The 27,604-nt window shown below is 42.3% G+C and overlaps 1 protein-coding gene across 1 annotated transcript in view; it reads right to left on the bottom strand.

The window, feature by feature from the left end:
- Window positions 1-21,413: 21,413 nt before the first annotated feature.
- Window positions 21,414-27,604, bottom strand: part of LOC115123149 (uncharacterized) — a 35,093-nt gene continuing 28,902 nt past the window's right edge. The window contains 5 exon segments of the mRNA XM_065021266.1: window positions 21,414-22,256; window positions 22,259-22,367; window positions 25,099-25,800; window positions 25,895-26,128; window positions 26,207-26,712. Coding sequence (XP_064877338.1) covers window positions 22,051-22,256; window positions 22,259-22,367; window positions 25,099-25,800; window positions 25,895-26,128; window positions 26,207-26,712 — 1,757 coding nt within the window. The 3' untranslated portion in view covers window positions 21,414-22,050.

Below are 27,604 nucleotides of genomic sequence, written 5' to 3'. Positions count from 1 at the left end.
CCCCTCGTGCCTCATGGCCAACTAAAGGCCTGTTGACGAGCGTGGCGTGTAACCACTAGGAGGCAAACGGAAACAGAGGTGCTGAAACGTCGAGGGACCGACCTGAAATTGTGCAACGTTTCAGTTTTTTCCCCCCGCGATGTGCACTAATGAACACACCCGTTTTGTTTCCACACCAGCTGCTTTCTGGCTGCTTTTTAAAAAATTTACAATTTGGGTTCATTTTTATTCATGAATAACCTCACCGGAGCTCATCTCTAAGGGTTTTTCATATGATAATGAGCCTTCAGGCAGGTGTGTAGCTGTGGGTGACATTACAATGAGAATGGCCTCTTTCAGGAGGCAGCGATGGTACAGAAACATTGAGAAGAAAGAAAAACACAGTTACTGATGTTGTTTCTATCCATGAGCCAAGTTCCCTACGGTTGCTGTGGTAATCGCCTGAAACATCAATATTCAAAATGTTTCTATCATGTGGTTTTCAAAAAAGGTCCAAAAATAACTTGATGCCAAAGTTGAACAGCCAGATATCAAGTCTGGTGGCCTGGGGATCCAATAATATAGAATCCCCCCCTTCTCCTGGCTGGGGACAAGTCTGGTGGCCTGGGGATCCAATAATATATCAAAATATAGAATCCCCCCCTTCTCCTGGCCGGGGACAAGTCTGGTGGCCTGGGGATCCAATAATATAGAATCCCTCCCTTCTCCTGGCTGGGGACAATTCTGGTGGCCTGGGGATCCAATAAGAATCCCTCCCTTCTCCTGGCCAGGGACAAGTCTGGTGGCCTGGGGATCAAAATATAGAATCCCCCCTTCTCCTGGCCGGGGACAAGTCTGGTGGCCTGGGGATCCAATAATATATCAAAATATAGAATCCCCCCCTTCTCCTGGCCGGGGACAAGTCTGGTGGCCTGGGGATCCAATATTATATCAAAATATAGAACCCCCCCCTCTTCTCCTGGCCGGGGACAAGTCTGGTGGCCTGGGGATCCAATAATATAGAATCCCTCCCTTCTCCTGGCCAGGGACAATTCTGGTGGCCTGGGGATCCAATAATATAGAATCCCTCCCTTCTCCTGGCCGGGGACAAGTCTGGTGGCCTGGGGATCCAATAATATTCACATGGATATCACAAGTTGTACAACACTATAGCCGACTGTTTAGGACCAATGAGGCTACCTCATTCCTCATCAGTCCACTGGTCAGTGCACTATGATACACAGACAGCCTTGTCTAAAGCCATGAAGCATCGGCATTAGTTTCAGAGACTGGATAGAGGTAGCTAGTTTCAGAGACAGGATAGAGGTAGCTAGTTTCAGAGACTGGATAGAGGTAGCTAGTTTCAGAGACTGGATAGAGATAGCTAGTTTCAGAGACTGGATAGAGGTAGCTAGTTTCAGAGACTGGATAGAGGTAGCTACAGTGTTATGAGGTAGCTAGTTTCAGAGACTGGATAGAGGTAGCTAGTTTCAGAGACTGGATAGAGGTAGCTACAGTGTTATGACGTAGCTAGTTTCAGAGACTGGATAGAGGTAGCTAGTTTCAGAGACTGGATAGAGGTAGCTAGTTTCAGAGACTGGATAGAGGTAGCTAGTTTCAGAGACTGGATAGAGGTAGCTACAGTGTTATGACGTAGCTAGTTTCAGAGACTGGATAGAGGTAGCTAGTTTCAGAGACTGGATAGAGGTAGCTACAGTGTTATGATGTAGCTAGTTTCAGAGACTGGATAGAGGTAGCTAGTTTCAGAGACTGGATAGAGGTAGCTAGTTTCAGAGACTGGATAGAGGTAGCTAGTTTCAGAGACTGGATAGAGGTAGCTAGTTTCAGAGACTGGATAGAGGTAGCTAGTTTCAGAGACTGGATAGAGGTAGCTAGTTTCAGAGACTGGATAGAGGTAGCTACAGTGTTATGCTGTAGCTAGTTTCAGAGACTGGATAGAGGTAGCTAGTTTCAGAGACTGGATAGAGGTAGCTACAGTGTTATGCTGTAGCTAGTTTCAGAGACTGGATAGAGGTAGCTAGTTTCAGAGACTGGATAGAGGTAGCTACAGTGTTATGCTGTAGCTAGTTTCAGAGACTGGATAGAGGTAGCTACAGTGTTATGCAGCTAGTTTCAGAGACTGGATAGAGGTAGCTACAGTGTTATGCTAGTTTCAGAGACTGGATAGTTTTTCAGAGACTGGATAGAGGTAGAGGTAGCTACAGTGTTATGAGGTAGCTAGTTTCAGAGACTGGATAGAGGTAGCTAGTTTCAGAGACTGGATAGAGGTAGCTACAGTGTTATGACGTAGCTAGTTTCAGAGACTGGATAGAGGTAGCTAGTTTCAGAGACTGGATAGAGGTAGCTACAGTGTTATGCTGTAGCTAGTTTCAGAGACTGGATAGAGGTAGCTAGTTTCAGAGACTGGATAGAGGTAGCTACAGTGTTATGATGTAGCTAGTTTCAGAGACTGGATAGAGGTAGCTAGTTTCAGAGACTGGATAGAGGTAGCTACAGTGTTATGCTGTAGCTAGTTTCAGAGACTGGATAGAGGTAGCTACAGTGTTATGATATAGCTAGTTTCAGAGACTGGATAGAGGTAGCTACAGTGTTATGACGTAGCTAGTTTCAGAGACTGGATAGAGGTAGCTACAGTGTTATGACGTAGCTAGTTTCAGAGACTGGATAGAGGTAGCTAGTTTCAGAGACTGGATAGAGGTAGCTACAGTGTTATGCTGTAGCTAGTTTCAGAGACTGGATAGAGGTAGCTAGTTTCAGAGACTGGATAGAGGTAGCTTTCAGTGACTGGATGATGTAGCTAGTTTCAGAGACTGGATAGAGGTGTTAGCTAGTTTTCAGAGACTGGATAGAGGTAGCTACAGTGTTATGCTGTAGCTAGTTTCAGAGACTGGATAGAGGTAGCTACAGTGTTATGATGTAGCTAGTTTCAGAGACTGGATAGAGGTAGCTACAGTGTTATGACGTAGCTAGTTTCAGAGACTGGATAGAGGTAGCTACAGTGTTATGACGTAGCTAGTTTCAGAGACTGGATAGAGGTAGCTACAGTGTTATGATGTAGCTAGTTTCAGAGACTGGATAGAGGTAGCTAGTTTCAGAGACTGGATAGAGGTAGCTACAGTGTTATGACGTAGCTAGTTTCAGAGACTGGATAGAGGTAGCTAGTTTCAGAGACTGGATAGAGGTAGCTACAGTGTTATGACGTAGCTAGTTTCAGAGACTGGATAGAGGTAGCTACAGTGTTATGCTGTAGCTAGTTTCAGAGACTGGATAGAGGTAGCTACAGTGTTATGAGGTAGCTAGTTTCAGAGACTGGATAGAGGTAGCTACAGTGTTATGCTGTAGCTAGTTTCAGAGACTGGATAGAGGTAGCTACAGTGTTATGCTGTAGCTAGTTTCAGAGACTGGATAGAGGTAGCTACAGTGTTATGATGTAGCTAGTTTCAGAGACTGGATAGAGGTAGCTACAGTGAACGATTTTACTGAGTTACAGTTCATAGGTACTAAACGATATCATAACCGCCATCGATAAAAGACAGTATTGTGCAGCCGTCTTCATCGACCTTGCCAAGGCTTTCGACTCGGTCAATCACCATATTCTTATCAGCAGACTCAGCAGCCTCGGTTTTTCGGATGACTGCCTTGCCTGGTTCACCAATTACTTTGCAGACAGAGTTCAGTGTGTCAAATCGGAGGGCATGCTGTCCGGTCCTCTGGCAGTCTCTATGGGGGTGCCACAGGGTTCAATCCTCGGGCCGACTCTTTTTTCTGTATATATCAATGATGTTGCTCTTGCTGCGGGCTATTCCCTGATCCACCTCTACGCAGACGACACCATTCTATATACTTCCGGCCCGTCCTTGGACACTGTGCTATCTAACCTCCAAACGAGCTTCAATGCCATACAACACTCCTTCCGTGGCCTCCAACTGCTCTTAAACGCTATTAAAACCAAATGCATGCTTTTCAACCGTTCGCTGCCTGCACCCGCACGCCTGACCAGCATCACCACCCTGGATGGTTCCAACCTTGAATATGTGGACATCTATAAGTACCTAGGTGTCTGGCTAGACTGTAAACTCTCCTTCCAGAATCATATCAAACATCTCCAATCGAAAATCAAATCAAGAGTCGGCTTTCTATTCCGCAACAAAGCCTCCTTCACTCACGCCGCCAAACTTACCCTAGTAAAACTGACTATCCTACCGATCCTCGACTTCGGCGATGTCATCTACAAAATTTCTTCCAACACTCTACTCAGCAAACTGGATGCAGTTTATCACAGTGCCATCCGTTTTGTCACTAAAGCACCTTATACCACCCACCACTGCGACTTGTACACTCTAGTCGGCTGGCCCTCGCTACATATTCGTCGCCAGACCCACTGGCTCCAGGTCATCTACAAGTCCATGCTAGGTAAAGCTCCGCCTTATCTCAGTTCACTGGTCACGATGGCAACACCCATCCGTAGCACGCGCTCCAGCAGGTGTATCTCACTGATCATCCCTAAAGCCAACACCTCATTTGGCCGCCTTTCGTTCCAGTTCTCTGCTGCCTGTGATTGGAACGAATTGCAAAAATCGCTCAAGTTGGAGACTTTCATCTCCCTCACCAACTTCAATCAGCTATCTGAGCAGCTAACCGATCGCTGCAGCTGTACATAGTCTATCGGCAAATAGCCCACCCATTTTCACCTACCTCATCCCCATACTGTTTTTATTTATTTACTTTTCTGCTCTTTTGCACACCAATATCTCTACCTGTACATGACCATCTGATCATTTATCACTCCAGTGTTAATCTGCAAAATGGTAATTATTCGCCTACCTCCTCATGCCTTTTGCACACAATGTATATAGACTCCCCTTTTTTTCTTCCTTTTGTGTTATTGACTTGTTAATTGTTTACTCCATGTGTAACTCTGTGTTGTCTGTTCACACTGCTATGCTTGATCTTGGCCAGGTCGCAGTTGCAAATGAGAACTTGTTCTCAACTAGCCTACCTGGTTAAATAAAGGTGTTCTCAACTAGCCTACCTGGTTAAATAAAGGTGTTCTCAACTAGCCTACCTGGTTAAATAAAGGTGTTCTCAACTAGCCTACCTGGTTAAATAAAGGTGTTCTCAACTAGCCTACCTGGTTAAATAAAGGTGTTCTCAACTAGCCTACCTGGTTAAATAAAGGTGTTCTCAACTAGCCTACCTGGTTAAATAAAGGTGTTCTCAACTGGCCTACCTGGTTAAATAAAGGTGTTCTCAACTGGCCTACCTGGTTAAATAAAGGTGTTCTCAACTGGCCTACCTGGTTAAATAAAGGTGTTCTCAACTAGCCTACCTGGTTAAATAAAGGTGTTCTCAACTAGCCTACCTGGTTAAATAAAGGTGTTCTCAACTGGCCTACCTGGTTAAATAAAGGTGTTCTCAACTGGCCTACCTGGTTAAATAAAGGTGTTCTCAACTGGCCTACCTGGTTAAATAAAGGTGTTCTCAACTAGCCTACCTGGTTAAATAAAGGTGTTCTCAACTAGCCTACCTGGTTAAATAAAGGTGTTCTCAACTAGCCTACCTGGTTAAATAAAGGTGTTCTCAACTGGCCTACCTGGTTAAATAAAGGTGTTCTCAACTGACCTGGTTAAATAAAGGTGTTCTCAACTGGCCTACCTGGTTAAATAAAGGTGTTCTCAACTAGCCTACCTGGTTAAATAAAGGTGTTCTCAACTAGCCTACCTGGTTAAATAAAGGTGTTCTCAACTAGCCTACCTGGTTAAATAAAGGTGTTCTCAACTGACCTACCTGGTTAAATAAAGGTGTTCTCAACTAGCCTACCTGGTTAAATAAAGGTGTTCTCAACTGGCCTACCTGGTTAAATAAAGGTGTTCTCAACTGGCCTACCTGGTTAAATAAAGGTGTTCTCAACTAGCCTACCTGGTTAAATAAAGGTGTTCTCAACTGGCCTACCTGGTTAAATAAAGGTGTTCTCAACTGACCTACCTGGTTAAATAAAGGTGTTCTCAACTAGCCTACCTGGTTAAATAAAGGTGTTCTCAACTGGCCTACCTGGTTAAATAAAGGTGTTCTCAACTAGCCTACCTGGTTAAATAAAGGTGTTCTCAACTGGCCTACCTGGTTAAATAAAGGTGTTCTCAACTAGCCTACCTGGTTAAATAAAGGTGTTCTCAACTAGCCTACCTGGTTAAATAAAGGTGTTCTCAACTAGCCTACCTGGTTAAATAAAGGTGTTCTCAACTGGCCTACCTGGTTAAATAAAGGTGTTCTCAACTGACCTGGTTAAATAAAGGTGTTCTCAACTGGCCTACCTGGTTAAATAAAGGTGTTCTCAACTAGCCTACCTGGTTAAATAAAGGTGTTCTCAACTAGCCTACCTGGTTAAATAAAGGTGTTCTCAACTAGCCTACCTGGTTAAATAAAGGTGTTCTCAACTAGCCTACCTGGTTAAATAAAGGTGAAATAAATCAATAAAATAAAAATAAGGAAAATCAGTCCATTGAAATAAATAAATGAGGCCCTAGTCTATGGATTTCACATGACCGGGCAGGGGATAGGCTCATCCACTTAGGAGCCACCCATTGGGGAGCCAGGCCCAGCCAATCAGAATGAGTTCTTCCCCCCACAGAAGGGCTCCTCCACCTCAGACAATCCCGCACATGAAGAAGCCGGATGTGGAGGTCCTGGGCTGGCGTGGTTACACGTGGTCTGCGGTTGCGAGACCGGTTGGACACACTGCCAAATTCTCTAAAATGACTTTGGAAGCGGCTTATGGTAGAGAAATTAACATTGAATTATTTGGCAACAGCTCTGGTGGACATTCCTGCAGTCAGCATGCCAATTGCACACTCCCTCAAAAATGTAGATATCAGTGGCATTGTGTTGTTTGACAAAACTGCACATTTGAGTGGCCTTATTATCCCCAGCACAAGGTGCACCTGCGTAATGTTCATGCTGTTAATTAGTTCCTTGATATGCCACACCAGTTAGGTGGATGGATTATCTTGGTAAAGGATTAATTCTCACTGAAAAAGGTACGTAAAGGATTAATTCTCACTGAAAAAGGTACGTAAACAAAGTTGTGCACAACATTTGAATAACTTTTTTGTGCTGACTGGAACATTTCTGGGATTTTTTAAATTTCAGCTCATTAAAACATGTCGCATCCCCAGAATACCTGTGGGTAAGCATCACCGGGGAAGAAGTGTAGTTCCTCAACCGGATCTGTGCTAAACTGCTCCAGTAAGTGTGTCTTTACAATAGAAAGATTCTCTCGCGCTGATATACCAGCAACCGTTTCGCAAGCGATGATTGACGTTTCTAAAACGTTAAAACAGTCGGAATTTGTAGGCTGGTTCACAAGCAACCAACCGCGGGGAAATATAGGTTTGACTGCTTTAAACTCTACAGATAATAACAAGGGTTTGAGAGTTTGTCCCTTACAAATTACAGTCACAAAGTCACATAACCGGATGAGCATGAAGCGTGTAACCATACAAGCTATTTGTTGGTGATATTGCAAGACGCGATAGGCCACCAATCTAATCAATTCAACAGTGCAAATTGTAAACCTCTACTCACCAAGTCCACTAGTTTCTTGTCTGACAGTAAGACGGTTCCGTTCGTCGGCTATCGCCTTCAACATCTCTTGTAGAGAATGATCCGGTTCTCCGTTCTCCTCCTCCACCGGCCCGACCTTCTTACAAACACTGGGAGAGGATGCCATTCCCAGCCCGGGCTCATGACAGTCCTACCACGGCAGATCCACCCGACCGACCGGGAGAAAGACAGAGGCGGTGGGGATACCGGGCCGTGTCTCCACTAAAGCCACCCACTGATAATCCACGGGATTAATTCCAGACGATATTTACCAATAACACTGTCCCCTTGTCTGGTCACCGCTGAGTGTTAAAGCCTCTGAGTAGGAGACTTCCGTCTGGCTCTCTGGATCAGCTGGGGAGGAATGCTCTCACACTTCCTGGATATTATGCAGAACAACAGAGAACATTTAAAGGAAAAGTGACCATTTACGTCGATTTCTCATAAATTGATATTTTGGGTGAACATTTCCACTCTAGCAAACAGTCAAATACCAGACGCGTTGTAACAAATCAAATGTATGTATGTCTCCTAGATACGTTTCTCGCGTGTGGATCAGCGGGACAGGCCTATGATGTTTCCGTTGGTCTCGAGCTGACGGGGAGAGGGGAGGCGGGGGCAGCGGATATTCGGTGCGAGCTCCCGGTGATCTCCGAAGATGACGGAATTGGAGAGACGTTTTTTTTCTCCGTTTTCAATCAACAACTGTCAGTTACAGCACAGCCAGTACAGTAGGCTACAAACCCATCTGTCTGTTTTCTAATGTCATAACTTATATCTAGGCCTACTACTGCACACGCCAAGGCATCATCACACACAGCCGAATCATGTCAATAGTTCATGTCAATCATGCCAATCTTCTATAAATAGCCTGGTTCCGCGTTTATCGCACGATATGATGAAGAATGGCCGATAAAAATCATGTAGATTGACTCAATTATTAATGTGAGACCATAGAGAATGCTAGAGGCCTCTAGTGTCCAAAAGGCGATTTTAGGCATGGGCAGCGTCATTGAAGGTTTTCACCATGCTTCTGACAGTTGAAAGTAGTCAATTGTATGAGGATTCCTATTGGTTGTAGCCTCAATGGAGCTTCCCATGTTGTCACAGACGCTATAATGACAACGGTATACAGATGAGTCCTCTATCTATCTCTATGTGAGAGACGGAGCGACCATCGCTCCCAGCTCATCTCATGTTCTGTAGGCTCTCTGCCGTTTCCAGCTTGTCATTGGCCCATGGCTCGCAGTGGCTGTAAAAGTGTCTCCGAGTCGCTGGCATCGAACAGCCAATCATGTGAGCCCCCTCTGATGTCATTGTTGCAAAGGAAAAAGATGATGTCATTTCTATCCTAGGACACAATAAACCAGGATACAGACTGACCAGGATACAGACTGCTCAATAAACCAGACTACAGACTGCTCAATAAACCAGGATACAGACTGACCAGGATACAGACTGCTCAATAAACCAGACTACAGACTGCTCAATAAACCAGGATACAGACTGCTCAATAAACCAGGATACAGACTGCTCAATAAACAGGATACAGACTGCTCAATAAACCAGACTACAGACTGACCAGGATACAGACTGCTCAATAAACCAGGATACAGACTGCTCAATAAACCAGGATACAGACTGCTCAATAAACCAGGATACAGACTGACCAGGATACAGACTGCTCAATAAACCAGGATACAGACTGCTCAATAAACCAGGATACAGACTGCTCAATAAACAGGATACAGACTGACCAGGATACAGACTGCCACAATAAACAGGATACAGACTGACCAGGATACAGACTGCCACAATAAACAGGATACAGACTGACCAGGATACAGACTGCTCAATAAACCAGGATACAGACTGACCAGGATACAGACTGCCACAATAAACAGGATACAGACTGACCAGGATACAGACTGCTCAATAAACCAGACTACAGACTGCTCAATAAACCAGACTACAGACTGCTCAATAAACCAGGATACAGACTGCTCAATAAACAGGATACAGACTGCTCAATAAACAGGATACAGACTGCTCAATAAACAGGATACAGACTGCTCAATAAACAGGATACAGACTGCTCAATAAACCAGGATACAGACTGCTCAATAAACAGGATACAGACTGCTCAATAAACAGGATACAGACTGACCAGGATACAGACTGCTCAATAAACAGGATACAGACTGCTCAATAAACCAGGATACAGACTGCTCAATAAACCAGGATACAGACTGCTCAATAAACAGGATACAGACTGCTCAATAAACCAGGATACAGACTGCTCAATAAACCAGGATACAGACTGCTCAATAAACAGGATACAGACTGCTCAATAAACCAGGATACAGACTGCTCAATAAACAGGATACAGACTGCTCAATAAACAGGATACAGACTGCTCAATAAACCAGGATACAGACTGCTCAATAAACAGGATACAGACTGCCACAATAAACAGGATACAGACTGACCAGGATACAGACTGCTCAATAAACCAGGATACAGACTGCTCAATAAACCAGGATACAGACTGTCACAATAAACAGGATACAGACTGCTCAATAAACCAGGATACAGACTGCTCAATAAACCAGGATACAGACTGTCACAATAAACAGGATACAGACTGCTCAATAAACCAGGATACAGACTGCTCAATAAACCAGGATACAGACTGCTCAATAAACAGGATACAGACTGCTCAATAAACCAGGATACAGACTGCCACAATAAACAGGATACAGACTGCTCAATAAACCAGGATACAGACTGCTCAATAAACAGGATACAGACTGCTCAATAAACAGGATACAGACTGACCAGGATACAGACTGCTCAATAAACAGGATACAGACTGCTCAATAAACAGGATACAGACTGCTCAATAAACAGGATACAGACTGCTCAATAAACAGGATACAGACTGCTCAATAAACAGGATACAGACTGCTCAATAAACAGGATACAGACTGCTCAATAAACCAGGATACAGACTGCTCAATAAACAGGATACAGACTGCTCAATAAACCAGGATACAGACTGCTCAATAAACAGGATACAGACTGCTCAATAAACAGGATACAGACTGCTCAATAAACAGGATACAGACTGCTCAATAAACAGGATACAGACTGCTCAATAAACCAGGATACAGACTGCTCAATAAACAGGATACAGACTGCTCAATAAACCAGGATACAGACTGCTCAATAAACCAGGATACAGACTGCTCAATAAACAGGATACAGACTGCTCAATAAACCAGGATACAGACTGCCACAATAAACAGGATACAGACTGACCAGGATACAGACTGCTCAATAAACCAGGATACAGACTGCTCAATAAACAGGATACAGACTGCTCAATAAACAGGATACAGACTGCTCAATAAACAGGATACAGACTGCTCAATAAACCAGGATACAGACTGCTCAATAAACCAGGATACAGACTGCTCAATAAACAGGATACAGACTGCTCAATAAACAGGATACAGACTGCTCAATAAACAGGATACAGACTGCTCAATAAACCAGGATACAGACTGCTCAATAAACAGGATACAGACTGCTCAATAAACAGGATACAGACTGCTCAATAAACCAGGATACAGACTGCTCAATAAACCAGGATACAGACTGCTCAATAAACAGGATACAGACTGCTCAATAAACAGGATACAGACTGCTCAATAAACCAGGATACAGACTGCTCAATAAACCAGGATACAGACTGCTCAATAAACAGGATACAGACTGCTCAATAAACCAGGATACAGACTGCTCAATAAACAGGATACAGACTGCTCAATAAACAGGATACAGACTGCTCAATAAACCAGGATACAGACTGCTCAATAAACAGGATACAGACTGCTCAATAAACCAGGATACAGACTGCTCAATAAACAGGATACAGACTGCTCAATAAACAGGATACAGACTGCTCAATAAACAGGATACAGACTGCTCAATAAACAGGATACAGACTGCTCAATAAACAGGATACAGACTGCTCAATAAACAGGATACAGACTTGCTCCACAACTCTCCTCTCACAGGAGAACCACTAGACCTATTTATACACCTTCCAAATGGCAACCTATTTCCTTTATAGTGCACTACTTTCAACCAGAACACTGGGAAAAAGCTAGTGCACTACTTTCAACCAGAACACTGGGAAAAAGCTAGTGCACTACTTTCAACCAGAACACTGGGAAAAAGCTGGTGCACTACTTTCGACCAGAACTCTGGTAAAAAGCTAGTGCACTACTTTCAACCAGAACTCTGGGAAAAATCTAGTGCACTACTTTCAACCAGAACTCTGGTAAAAGCTAGTGCACGACTTTCAACCAGAACTCTGGGAAAAATCTAGTGCACTACTTTCAACCAGAACTCTGGTAAAAGCTAGTGCACTATAAAGGCAATTGGATGTCATTTTGAATTCAGCCTAAACTACTGAAACTCATCACAGTGGGTTAGTGGGAGAATAAGAAATACATGCATCTATGATTCCCATTGAGGTCGTAACAGCAAAAGGTCCTCACATAAAACGTTTACGACCGTCTTCCAATACTAAATATTGAGTAAATAAATAAAAAGTCTGTGCAGAGTAGATGGGTCAACACTGGAACAAGAGGAACAAGTGGTTTGTCATTTGGACAATGTTGTATTCTGACAACCAGGATACGGCCGAGTTGTCTAGTCAATGCCATCTCACCTGCTGTTGTTATGCTAGCTGATTAGCTGTTGTCTCACCCACTGTTTTAGCTAGCTTTCCCAATTCAACACCTGTGTTCACTGTATGCATCGCTGTATGTCTCTCTCAAATGTCAATATGCCTTGTATACTATTGCTCAGGTTAGTTATCATTGTTTTAGTTCACAATGGAGCCCCTAGTCCTATTCTTCACACCCCTGATACCTCCTTTGTCCCACCTCCCACATATGCGGTGACCTCACCCATTACAACCAGCATGTCCAGAGATAAAACCTCTCTCATCATCACCCAGAGCCTGGGCTTACCTCCGCCGTACCCGCACCCCACCATACCCCTGTCTGTGCATTATGCCCTGAATATATTCTACCATGCCTAGAAACCTGCTCCTCTTATTCTCTGTCCCCAACGCTCTAGGCGACCAGTTTTGATAGCCCTTAGCCGCACCCTCATACTACTCCTTCTCTGTTCTGCGGGTGACGTGGAGGTAAACCCGGGCCCTGCATGTCCCCAGGCACCCTCATTTGTTGACTTCTGTGATCGAAAAAAAACCTTGGTTTCATGCATGTCAACATTAGAAGCCTCCTCCCTAAGTTTGTTTTACTCACTGCTTTAGCACACTCTGCTAACCCTGATGTCCTTGCCGTGTCTGAATCCTGGCTCAGGAAGGCCACCAAAAATTCAGAGATTTCCATACCCAACTATAACATCTTCCGTCAAGATAGAACTGCCAAAGGGGGAGGAGTCTCAGTCTACTGCAGAGATAGCCTGCAAAGTAATGTCATACTTTCCAGGTCCATACCCAAACAGTTCGAGCTACTAATTCTGAAAATTACTCCAGAAATAAGTCTCTCACTGTTGCCGCCTGCTACCGACCCCCCTCAGCTCCCAGCTGTGCCCTGGACACCATTTGTGAATTGATTGCCCCCCATCTAGCTTCTGAGTTTGTTATGTTAGGTGACCTAAACTGGGATATGCTTAACACCCCGGCAGTCCTACAATCTAAGCTAGATGCCCTCAATCTCACACAAATCATCAAGGAACCCACCAGGTACAACCCTAACTCTGTAAGCAAGGGCACCCTCATAGACATCATCCTGACCAACTGGCCCTCCAAATACACCTCCGCTGTCTTCAACCAGGATCGCAGCGACCACTGCCTCATTGCCTGTATCCGCTACGGTGCCGCAGTCAAACGACCACCCCTCATCACTGTCAAACGCTCCCTAAAACACTTCTGTGAGCAGGCCTTTCTAATCGACCTGGCCCGGGTATCCTGGAAGGACATTGACCTCATCCCGTCAGTTGAGGATGCCTGGTCATTCTTTAAGAGTAACTTCCTCACCATATTAGATAAGCATGCTCCGTTCAAAAAAATGCAGAACTAAGAACAGATACAGCCCTTGGTTCACTCCAGACCTGACTGCCCTCGACCAGCACAAAAACATCCTGTGGCGGACTGCAATAGCATCGAAGAGCCCCCGTGATATGCAACTGTTCAGGGAAGTCAGGAACCAATACACGCAGTCAGTCAGGAAAGCTTCTTCAGGCAGAAGTTTGCATCCTGTAGCTCCAACTCCAAAAAGTTCTGGGACACTGTGAAGTCCATGGAGAACAAGAGCACCTCCTCCCAGCTGCCCACTGCACTGAGGCTAGGGAACACGGTCACCACTGACAAATCCATGATTATCGAAAACTTCAACAAGCATTTCTCAACGGCTGGCCATGCCTTCCGCCTGGCTACTCCTACCTCGGCCAACAGCTTATATAAAACCGCAGCTCCTCGCCCAAGCCTCTCCAGGTTCTCCTTTACCCAAATCCAGATAGCAGATGTTCTGAAAGAGCTGCAAAACCTGGACCCGTATAAATCAGCTGGGCTTGACAATCTGGACCCTCTATTTCTGAAACTATCCGCCGCCATTGTCGCAACCCCTATTACCAGCCTGTTCAACCTCTCTCTCATATCGTCTGAGATCCCCAAGGATTGGAAAGCTGCCGCAGTCATCCCCCTCTTCAAAGGGGGAGACACCCTGGACCCAAACTGTTACAGACCTATATCCATTCTGCCCTGCCTATCTAAGGTCTTCGAAAGCCAAGTCAACAAACAGGTCATTGACCATCTCGAATCCCACCGTACCTTCTCCGCTATGCAATCTGGTTTCCGAGCCGGTCACGGGTGCACCTCAGCCACACTCAAGGTACTAAACGACATCATAACCGCCATCGATAAAAGACAGTACTGTGCAGCCGTCTTCATCGACCTTGCCAAGGCTTTAAACTCTGTCAATCACCATATTCTTATCGGCAGACTCAGTAGCCTCGGCTTTTCGGATGACTGCCTTGCCTGGTTCACCAATTACTTTGCAGACAGAGTTCAGTGTGTCAAATCGGAGGGCATGTTGTCCGGTCCTCTGGCAGTCTCTATGGGGGTGCCACAGGGTTCAATTCTCGGGCCGACTCTTTTTCTGTGTATATCAATGATGTTGCTCTTGCTGGGGCGATTCCCTGATCCACCTCTATGCAGACGACACCATTCTATACACTTTTGGCCCGTCACTGGACACTGTGCTATCTAACCTCCAATCGAGCTTCAATGCCATACAACACTCCTTCCGTGGCCTCCAACTGCTCTAAATACGCTAGTAAAACCAAATGCATGCTTTTCAACCGATAAATGCCTGCACCCGCTTGCCCGACTAGCATCACCACACTGGATGGTTCCGACCTTGAATATGTGGACACCTATAAGTACCTAGGTGTCTGGCTAACTAAACTCTCCTTCCAGACCCATATCAAACATCTCCAATCGAAAATCAAATCAAGAGTCGGCTTTCTATTCCGCAACAAAGCCTCCTTCACTCACGCTAAATTACCTAGTAAAACTGACTATCCTACCGATCCTCGACTTCGGCGATGTCATCTACAAAATGGCTTCCAACACTCTTCTCAGCAAACTGGATGCAGTTTATCACAGTGCCATCCGTTTTGTCACTAAAGCACCTTATACTACCCACCACTGCGACTTGTATGCTCTGGTTCGGCTGGCCCTCGCTACATATTCGTAAAGACCCACTGGCTCCAGGTCATCTACAAGGCCATGCTAGGCAAAGCTCCGCCTTATCTCAGCTCACTGGTCACGATGGCAACACCCATCCGTAGCACGCGCTCCAGCAGGTGTATCTCATTGAGCATCCCCAAAGCCAACACCTCATTAAAGGCCTTTATATCCAGTACTCTGCTGCCTGTGACTGGAACGGGTTGCAAAAATACCTGAAGTTGGAGACTTTTATCTCCCTCACCAACTTCAAACATCAGCTATCTGAGCAGCTAACCGATCGCTGCAGCTGTACATAATCTATTGGTAAATAGCCCACCCATTTTCACCTACCTCATCCCCACAGTTTTTATTTACTTTTCTGCTCTTTTGCACACAAATATCTCTACCTGACCATGATCATCTGATCATTTATCACTCCAGTGTTAATCTGCAATATTGTAATTATTAAAGGGTACCTCCTCATTCCTTTTGCACACATTGTATATAGACCCCCCCCTTTTTTTTTCTCTACTGTGTTATTGACTTGTTAATTGTTTACTCCATGTGTAACTCTGTGTTGTCTGTTCACTCTGCTTTGCTTTATCTTGGCCAGGTCGCAGTTGCAAATGAGAACTTGTTCTCAACTAGCCTACCTGGTTAAATAAAGGTGAAATAAATAAAAAAATAGAACACACCATATTCTGACAACCAGGATATGGCCTATAAAACACACCATATTCTGTCAACCAGGATATGGCCTATAAAACACACCATACTCTGACAACCAGGATATGGCCTGTAATAAAACACACCATATTCTGTCAACAAGGATATGGCCTGTAATAAAACACACCATACTCTGACAACCAGGATATGGCCTGTAATAAAACACACCATATTCTGTCAACCAGGATATGGCCTATAAAACACACCATACTCTGACAACCAGGATATGGCCTGTAATAAAACACACCATATTCTGTCAACCAGGATATGGCCTGTAATAAAACACACCATACTCTGACAACCAGGATATGGCCTGTAATAAAACACACCATATTCTGTCAACCAGGATATGGCCTATAAAACACACCATACTCTGTCAACCAGGATATGGCCTGTAATAAAACACACCATATTCTGTCAACCAGGATATGGCCTGTAATAAAACACACCATATTCTGACAACCAGGATATGGCCTTAAAAACACACCATATTCTGACAACCAGGATATGGCCTATAAAACACACCATATTCTGACAACCAGGATATGGCCTTAAAAACACACCATATTCTGACAACCAGGATGTGGCCTTAAAAACACACCATATTCTGACAACCAGGATGTGGCCTGTAATAAAACACACCATATTCTGACAACCAGGATGTGGCCTTAAAAACACACCATACTCTGACAACCACGATATGGACACACCATATTCTGACAACCAGGATATGGCCTTAAAAACACACCATATTCTGACAACCAGGATATGGCCTTAAAAACACACCATATTCTGACAACCACGATATGGCCTTAAAAACACACCATATTCTGACAACCAGGATATGGCCTTAAAAACACACCATATTCTGACAACCAGGATATGGCCTTAAAAACACACCATATTCTGACAACCACGATATGGCCTTAAAAACACACCATATTCTGACAACCAGGATATGGCCTTAAAAACACACCATACTCTGACAACCAGGATGTGCTTTCCTCTCAGTTAATAATGACAGTAGATAGAGCTATAATATCAGTTTACTAAAGCTTGACAGAACTGGCTGAACAGGAGGTTGCACCTGTAAACAGCCCATCTGTAAATAGCCCACCCAACTACCTCATCCCCATAATGTTATTTATCCTCTTGCTCTTTTGCACCCCAGTATCTCTACTTGCACATCATCATCTGCACATCCATCACTCCAGTGTAAATCTGCTAAATTGTAATTATTTTCACCTCTATGGCCTATTTATTGCCTTTACCTCTCTTATCTTCTACATTTGCACACACTGTATATAGACTTTCTATTGTGTTATTGACTGTACGTCTGTTTATGTGTTGTTGTTTTCAACTGTTTATGTGGGAACTTGTTTTCAACTGGTCTACCTGGTTAGATAAAGGGTTAGGGTTATATATATAAATACCTGGTTAAATACAGGGTTATATATATAAATACCTGGTTAAATAAAGGGTTAGGGTTATATATATAAATACCTGGTTAAATAAAGGGTTATATATATAAATACCTGGTTAAATAAAGAGTTATATATATAAATACCTGGTTAAATAAAGGGTTATATATATAAATACCTGGTTAAATAAAGGGTTAGGGTTATATATATAAATACCTGGTTAAATAAAGGGTTAGGGTTATATATATAAATACCTGGTTAAATAAAGGGTTATATATATAAATACCTGGTTAAATAAAGGGTTATATATATAAATACCTGGTTAAATAAAGGGTCAGGGTTATATATATAAATACCTGGTTAAATAAAGGGTTAAATAAAGGTTATATATATAAATACCTGGTTAAATAAAGGGTTAGGGTTAAGGTTATATATATAAATACCTGGTAAATAAAGGGTTAGGTTATATATATAAATACCTGGTTAAATAAAGGGTTAGGGTTATATATATAAAATACCTGGTTAAATAAAGGGTTATATATATAAATACCTGGTTAAATAAAGGGTTATATATATAAATACCTGGTTAAATAAAGGGTTATTATATATATAAATACCTGGTTAAATAAAGGGTTAGGTTATATATATAAATACCTGGTTAAATAAAGGGTTAGGGTTATATATATATAAATACCTGGTTAAATAAAGGGTTAGGGTATAATAAAATACCTGGTTAAATAAAGTTAGGGTTATATATATAAATACCTGGTTAAATAAAGGGTTATATATATAAATACCTGGTTAAATAAAGGTATAAATAAATAAAATAAAGGGTTATTATATATAAATAAATACCTGGTTAAATAAAGGGTTATATATATAAATACCTGGTTAAATAAAGGGGGTTAGGGTTATATATATAAATACCTGGTTAAATAAAGGGTTATATATATAAATACCTGGTTAAATAAAGGGTTAGGGTTATATATATAAATACCTGGTTAAATAAAGGGTTATATATATAAATACCTGGTTAAATAAAGGGTTAGGGTTATATATATAAATACCTGGTTAAATAAAGGGTTATATATATAAATACCTGGTTAAATAAAGGGTTATTATATATATAAATACCTGGTTAAATAAAGGGTTATATATATAAATACCTGGTTAAATAAAGGGTATATATATAAATACCTGGTTAAATAAAGGGTATATATATAAATACCTGGTTAAATAAAGGGTTAGGGTTATATATAAATACCTGGTTAAATAAAGGGTTATTATATATATAAATACCTGGTTAAATAAAGGGTTATTATATATATAAATACCTGGTTAAATAAAGGGTTAGGTTATATATATAAATACCTGGTTAAATAAAGGGTTAGGGTTATATATATAAATACCTGGTTAAATAAAGGGTTAGGGTTATATATATAAATACCTGGTTAAATAAAGGGTTATATATATATAATACCTGGTTAAATAAAGGGTAAATACCTAAATACCTGGTTAAATAAAGGGTTATTATATATATAAATACCTGGTTAAATAAAGGGTTAGGGTTATATATAAATACCTGGTTAAATAAAGGGTTATATATATAAAATACCTGGTTAAATAAAGGGTTAGGGTTATATATATAAATACCTGGTTAAATAAAGGGTTATATATATAAATACCTGGTTAAATAAAGGGTTATATATATAAATACCTGGTTAAATATATATAATATAAATACCTGGTTAAATAAAGGGTTAGGGTTATATATATAAATACCTGGTTAAATAAAGGGTTAGGGTTATATATATAAATACCTGGTTAAATAAAGGGTTAGATTATATAAATACCTGGTTAAATAAAGGGTTATATATATAAATACCTGGTTAAATAAAGGGTTAGGGGTTATATATATAAATAAATACCTGGTTAAATAAAGGGTTAGGGTTATATAAATATAAATACCTGGTTAAATAAAGGGTTAGGTTATATTAAATATATATATAAAATACCTGGTTAAATAAAGGGTTAGGGTTATATATATAAATACCTGGTTAAATAAAGGGTTAGGGTTATATATATAAATACCTGGTTAAATAAAGGGTTATATATATAAATACCTGGTTAAATAAAGGGTTATATATATAAATACCTGGTTAAATAAAGGGTTATATATATAAATACCTGGTTAAATAAAGGGTTATATATATAAATACCTGGTTAAATAAAGGGTTAGGGTTATATATATAAATACCTGGTTAAATAAAGGGTTAGGGTTATATATATAAATACCTGGTTAAATAAAGGGTTAGGGTTATATATATAAATACCTGGTTAAATAAAGGGTTAGGGTTATATATATAAATACCTGGTTAAATAAAGGGTTAGGGTTATATATATAAATACCTGGTTAAATAAAGGGTTAGGGTTATATATATATATATATAAATACCTGGTTAAATAAAGGGTTATATATATAAATACCTGGTTAAATAAAGGGTTATATATATAAATACCTGGTTAAATAAAGGGTTAGAGTTATATACAGTGGGGCAAAAAAGTATTTAGTCAGCCACCAATTGTGCAAGTTCTCCCACTTAAAAAGATGAGAGAGGACTCTAATTTTCATTAGTCCCTGTGATTGACAGAACACTAAGCCAATCACGGTGCAATGCTCTGTATTTTCTGCTGGCTTGCCCCACCACCACAGAAAGCACTAAGCTAGGCTGAAACACCTGCATTTTGTAGCTGCCAAGAGAGACCGTGTTTGTATGCGGCTTTATCAACCCAATCACATATATTATTTTACATTGTTTGCAAACTGATATGTGACACGTATTAATGCCAAAATAACACACACAACAGGCAAGCCCCCCCCCAATTGTATTTATTTATTTTTGCTAAAAATGTGGGTCTCTGCCCCACCTGCCCTGAATGACAAGCCGCCACTGGGTGTGACCATTTGCCTCATGCAGCGCGACACGTCTCCTTCTCATAGAGTTGATCAGGCTGTTGATTTGTGGCCTGTTGTCCCACTCCTCTTCAACGGCTGTGTGAAATTACTGGATGTTGGGCGGGAACTGGAACACGCTGTTGTACAGGTTGATCCGGAGCATCCCAAACATGCTCAAAATGGATGACATGTCTGGTGAGTGTGCAGGCCATGGAAGAACTGGGACATTTTCAGCTTCCAGGAATTGTGTGCAGATCCTTGCGACTTGGGGTCGTGCATTATCATGCTGAAACATGAGGTGATGGAGGATGAATGTGTTGGTGGTCCGTAGCTTATGCCTACCCATAACCCCACCGCCACCATGAGGCACTCTGTTCACAACGTTGACATCAGAAAACCGCTCATCAACACGCCGTCTTCGGTTGTGAGGCCCGGTTGTACTTACTTCCAAATTCTCAAAAACGACTTTGGAGGCGGCTTATGGTAGAGAAATTAACATTCAACAGCTCTGGTGGACATTCCTGCAGTCAGCATGCCAAACTTGAGACATCTGTGTCATGGCATTGTGCAACAAAACTGCACATTTTAGAGCGGACTTTTTATTGCCCACAGCACAAGGTGCACCTGTGTAATGATCATGCTGTTTAATCAGCTTCTTGATAAGCCACACCTGTCAGGTGGATGGATTATCTTGGCAAAGGAGAAATGCTCACTAACAGGGATGTAAACAAAGTTGTGCACAACATTTAAGAGAAATACGTTTTTTGTGCGTACTAAACATTTCTGGGATCTTTTATTTCAGCTCATAAAACATAGAGACATTTTACATGTTGTGTTTATATTTTAGTTCAGTGTAAATTACTACTGAATCGTCCCTGAACAGTCTGGATTTCTGAGACAAACTGAGGGCTCAAATATGACCACAGCTAAAAACCAGTCGATTGCCATTTTCTCATTTTATTTAAAGCTTTTAGTCTGCGGGGAAACAAGTACAAAATGTCTTCATAGTGAATGGTGGAAGATCGAAATAGCCACCTCAACCCCCCAGGCACCCCTTATAGATCTACTATATTAAATTTGACCGGTTTCTCAACGGGAAAACTTTTATTAGAAGTTTGCATTTCCTGCTGTGCAGCAACATTCTCTGCAAAAAACAGAGAGATCAAATGAAGATAGCAGATCGGCATGATCTGACCTCATAAACACACACAGGAGAACATGAGCTATTAAAAGGTAGGCTAATCAGTCAGTCTTCAACATCTCTGTTTTATTTAAGCTTCTCTGTGTGGTGGTCATACTCCTACACCACCACTAGAGGTCACTTAAAAGCTGATTCTGGGTCAAGGATAGGGGGTTATAAAAAACACCTGGATGAGGTTTAGGGGATAATAAGCAGGCTGGATGAGGGTGAGTGTTTATAGACCGAACGACGCCATTTATCTGTGACTATAGCACTCAGGTGGCTTATTTAAGGTAGGCTAATCAGTCAGTCTTTAACATCTCTGTTTAATTTAAGCTTCTCTGTGTGGTGGTCATACTCCTACACCACCACTAGAGGTCACTGGTCAGGGAGGTCATATGAACCCTCTTCTGATGTCAGCCGGCCGGTTCCCAGCAGGTCTCAGCCCCCTTCGTCCTATCAGCCCTCCCGCTGTGGGATCGTGACCTGGGAGCGGACCAATAGGGTCGTAGCGGGGGCGGGGCAGAATACCACCGGGGATGCCAGGTCTCTGGTCGTACTCCCCACCGATGATGCCAGGGGGTAGAAGGAGAAGGGGTTGTTGGGGAGGGGGTGGAGGGGGTAGAGCGGTGGGGGGACAGGGTGGTAACGGGGCATGTGGTGCCGGTAACTGGCTGCTTCTCTCCTCCACTTGTACTTCTTCTTGTAGAGCTGAAATTAAAACGATACTAGAGAGTTAGACAGTGTCCTAAATGATACCAGAGAGTTAGACAGTGTCCTAAATGATACCAGAGAGTTAGACAGTGTCCTAAATGATACCAGAGAGTTAGACAGTGTCCTAAATGATACCAGAGAGTTAGACAGTGTCCTAAATGATACCAGAGAGTTAGACAGTGTCCTAAATGATACCAGAGAGTTAGACAGTGTCCTAAATGATACCAGAGAGTTAGACAGTGTCCTAAATGATACCAGAGAGTTAGACAGTGTCCTAAATGATACCAGAGAGTTAGACAGTGTCCTAAATGATACCAGAGAGTTAGACAGTGGCTGTCCTAAATGATACCAGAGAGTTAGACAGTGTCCTAAATGATACCAGAATAGGGCTCTGTTAGACAGTGTCCTAAATGATACCAGAGAGTTAGACAGTGTTCTATAGTAGTGCACTAGATAGGTAGGGCTCTGGTCTAATATACCAGAGGTTAGACTGGTCTAAATGATACCAGAGAGTTAGGCAGTGGTCTATAGTAGTATATATAGGGAATAGGGCTCTGGTCTAAAGTAGTGCACTATATAGGGAATAGGGCTCTGGTCTAAAGTAGTGCACTATATAGGGAATAGGGCTCTGGTCTAAAGTAGTGTACAATATAGGGAATAGGGCCCTGGTCTAAAGTAGTGCACTATATAGGGAATAGGGCTCTGGTCTAAAGTAGTGCACTATATAGGGAATAGGGCTCTGGTCTATAGTAGTGTACTATATAGGGAATAGGGCTCTGGTCTAAAGTAGTGTACTATATAGGGAATAGGGCTCTGGTCTATAGTAGTGCACTATATAGGGAATAGGGCTCTGGTCTATAGTAGACCAGATCTCTATATAGTGCACTACTATAGACCAGATCTCTATATAGTGCACTACTATAGACCAGATCTCTATATAGTGCACTACTATAGACCAGATCTCTATATAGTGCACTACTATAGACCAGATCTCTATATAGTGCACTACTATAGACCAGATCCCTATATAGTGCACTACTATAGACCAGATCCCTATATAGTGCACTACTATAGACCAGATCTCTATATAGTGCACTACTATAGACCAGATCTCTATATAGTGCACTACTATAGACCAGATCTCTATATAGTGCACTACTATAGACCAGATCTCTATATAGTGCACTACTATAGACCAGATCTCTATATAGTGCAGTGCACTACTATAGACCAGATCCCTATATAGTGCACTACTATAGACCAGATCCCTATATAGTGCACTACTATAGACCAGATCCCTATATAGTGCACTACTATAGACCAGATCTCTATATAGTGCACTACTATAGACCAGATCCCTATATAGTGCACTACTATAGACCAGAACCCTATATAGTGCACTACTATAGACCAGATCTTTATATAGTGCACTACTATAGACCAGATCTCTATATAGTGCACTTCTATAGACCAGATCTCTATATAGTGCACTTCTATAGACCAGATCTCTATATAGTGCACTACTATAGACCAGATCTTTATATAGACCAGATCCCTATATAGTGCACTACTATAGACCAGATCTCTATATAGTGCACTACTATAGACCAGATCTTTATATAGTGCACTACTATAGACCAGATCCCTATATAGTGCACTACTATAGACCAGATCTCTATATAGTGCACTACTATAGACCAGAACCCTATATAGTGCACTACTATAGACCAGAGCCCTATATAGTGCACTACTATAGACCAGATCTCTATATAGTGCACTACTATAGACCAGATCTCTATATAGTGCACTACTATAGACCAGAGCCCTATATAGTGCACTACTATAGACCAGATCCCTATATAGTGCACTACTATAGACCAGAGCCCTATATAGTGCACTACTATAGACCAGAGCCCTATATAGTGCACTACTATAGACCAGAGCCCTATATAGTGCACTACTATAGACCAGAGCCCTATATAGTGCACTACTATAGACCAGATCCCTATATAGTGCACTACTATAGACCAGATCCCTATATAGTGCACTACTATAGACCAGAGCCCTATTCCCTATATAGTGCACTACTTTAGACCAGATCCCTATATAGTGCACTACTATAGACCAGAGCCCTATATAGTGCACTACTATAGACCAGAGCCCTATATAGTGCACTACTATAGACCAGATCCCTATATAGTGCACTACTATAGACCAGAGCCCTATATAGTGCACTACTATAGACCAGATCCCTATATAGTGCACTACTATAGACCAGATCTCTATATAGTGCACTACTATAGACCAGATCCCTATATAGTGCACTACTTTAGACCAGATCTCTATATAGTGCACTACTTTAGACCAGAGCCCTATTCCCTATATAGTGCACTACTTTAGACCAGAGCCCTATTCCCTTATAGTAGTGCTGGGACCAGACTTAGACCAGAGCCCTATTCCCTATATAGTGCACTACTATAGACCAGAGCCCTATTCCCTATATAGTGCACTACTTTAGACCAGAGCCCTATTCCCACACAGTCAATATGTAGAATACTGGGACCTGACTCACCTCTCTCCACTGAGTGTCTCTGCTGTGGTCTTGGCTGTCTGCAACAGTCAATATGTAGAATACTGGGACCTGACTCACCTCTCTCCACTGAGTGTCTCTGCTGTGGTCTTGGCTGTCTGCAACAGTCAATATGTAGAATACTGGGACCTGACTCACCTCTCTCCACTGAGTGTCTCTGCTGTGGTCTTGGCCGTCTGCAACAGTCAATATGTAGAATACTGGGACCTGACTCACCTCTCTCCACTGAGTGTCTCTGCTGTGGTCTTGGCTGTCTGCAACAGTCAATATGTAGAATACTGGGACCTGACTCACCTCTCTCCACTGAGTGTCTCTGCTGTGGTCTTGGCTGTCTGCAACAGTCAATATGTAGAATACTGGGACCTGACTCACCTCTCTCCACTGAGTGTCTCTGCTGTGGTCTTGGCTGTCTGCAACAGTCAATATGTAGAATACTGGGACCTGACTCACCTCTCTCCACTGAGTGTCTCTGCTGTGGTCTTGGCCGTCTGCAACAGTCAATATGTAGAATACTGGGACCTGACTCACCTCTCTCCACTGAGTGTCTCTGCTGTGGTCTTGGCCGTCTGCAACAGTCAATATGTAGAATACTGGGACCTGACTCACCTCTCTCCACTGAGTGTCTCTGCTGTGGTCTTGGCTGTCTGCAACAGTCAATATGTAGAATACTGGGACCTGACTCACCTCTCTCCACTGAGTGTCTCTGCTGTGGTCTTGGCTGTCTGCAACAGTCAATATGTAGAATACTGGGACCTGACTCACCTCTCTCCACTGAGTGTCTCTGCTGTGGTCTTGGCTGTCTGCAACAGTCAATATGTAGAATACTGGGACCTGACTCACCTCTCTCCACTGAGTGGCTCTGCTGTGGTCTTGGCTCACCTCTCTCCACTGTGTCTGCAACAGTCAATATGTAGAATACTGGGACCTGACTCACCTCTCTCCACTGAGTGTCTCTGCTGTGGTCTTGGCCGTCTGCAACAGTCAATATGTAGAATACTGGGACCTGACTCACCTCTCTCCACTGAGTGTCTCTGCTGTGGTCTTGGCCGTCTGCAACAGTCAATATGTAGAATACTGGGACCTGACTCACCTCTCTCCACTGAGTGTCTCTGCTGTGGTCTTGGCCGTCTGCAACAGTCAATATGTAGAATACTGGGACCTGACTCACCTCTCTCCACTGAGTGTCTCTGCTGTGGTCTTGGCAATCTGCAACAGTCAATATGTAGAATACTGGGACCTGACTCACCTCTCTCCACTGAGTGTCTCTGCTGTGGTCTTGGCTGTCTGCAACAGTCAATATGTAGAATACTGGGACCTGACTCACCTCTCTCCACTGAGTGTCTCTGCTGTGGTCTTGGCTGTCTGCAACAGTCAATATGTAGAATACTGGGACCTGACTCACCTCTCTCCACTGAGTGTCTCTGCTGTGGTCTTGGCTGTCTGCAACAGTCAATATGTAGAATACTGGGACCTGACTCACCTCTCTCCACTGAGTGTCTCTGCTGTGGTCTTGGCTGTCTGCAACAGTCAATATGTAGAATACTGGGACCTGACTCACCTCTCTCCACTGAGTGTCTCTGCTGTGGTCTTGGCTGTCTGCAACAGTCAATATGTAGAATACTGGGACCTGACTCACCTCTCTCCACTGAGTGTCTCTGCTGTGGTCTTGGCTGTCTGCAACAGTCAATATGTAGAATACTGGGACCTGACTCACCTCTCTCCACTGAGTGTCTCTGCTGTGGTCTTGGCCGTCTGCAACAGTCAATATGTAGAATACTGGGACCTGACTCACCTCTCTCCACTGAGTGTCTCTGCTGTGGTCTTGGCTGTCTGCAACAGTCAATATGTAGAATACTGGGACCTGACTCACCTCTCTCCACTGAGTGTCTCTGCTGTGGTCTTGGCTGTCTGCAACAGTCAATATGTAGAATTGAATAACTAACATATATTATACGTCTCAGGAGAACAGACCTAGTTCTGCTCTGACATGTAGAATCTAACATATCTATAATGTAGAATCTAACATATCTACAATGTAGAATCTAACATATCTATAATGTAGAATCTAACGTATCTATAATGTAGAATCTAACGTATCTATAATGTAGAATCTAACATATCTATAATGTAGAATCTAACATATCTATAATGTAGAATCTAACATATCTATAATGTAGAATCTAACATATCTATAATGTAGAATCTAACATATCTATAATGTAGAATCTAACATATCTATAATGTAGAATCTAACATAACATATCTATAATGTAGAATCTAACATATCTATAATGTAGAATCTAACATATCTATAATGTAGAATCTAACATATCTATAATGTAGAATCTAACATATCTATAATGTAGAATCTAACATATCTATAATGTAGAATCTAACATATCTATAATGTAGAATCTAACATATCTATAATGTAGAATCTAACATATCTATAATACAGACACGTCATTTAACAGACACTCTGGAGAGAGAGACCCTCCAGACAGACCAGAGACCCTCCAGACAGACCAGAGACCCTCCAGACAGACCTCCAGACAGACCAGAGACCTCCAGACAGGCCGGAGGCCCTCCAGACAGGCCGGAGACCCTCCAGACAGGCCGGAGACCCTCCAGACAGACCAGAGAC

The sequence above is a fragment of the Oncorhynchus nerka genome, linkage group LG8 (assembly GCF_034236695.1).
Source record: "Oncorhynchus nerka isolate Pitt River linkage group LG8, Oner_Uvic_2.0, whole genome shotgun sequence".
Lineage (NCBI taxonomy): Eukaryota > Metazoa > Chordata > Actinopteri > Salmoniformes > Salmonidae > Oncorhynchus > Oncorhynchus nerka.
The sequence above is the reverse complement of the archived record's forward strand: the minus strand, read 5'-3'. Positions and strand labels throughout refer to the sequence as shown.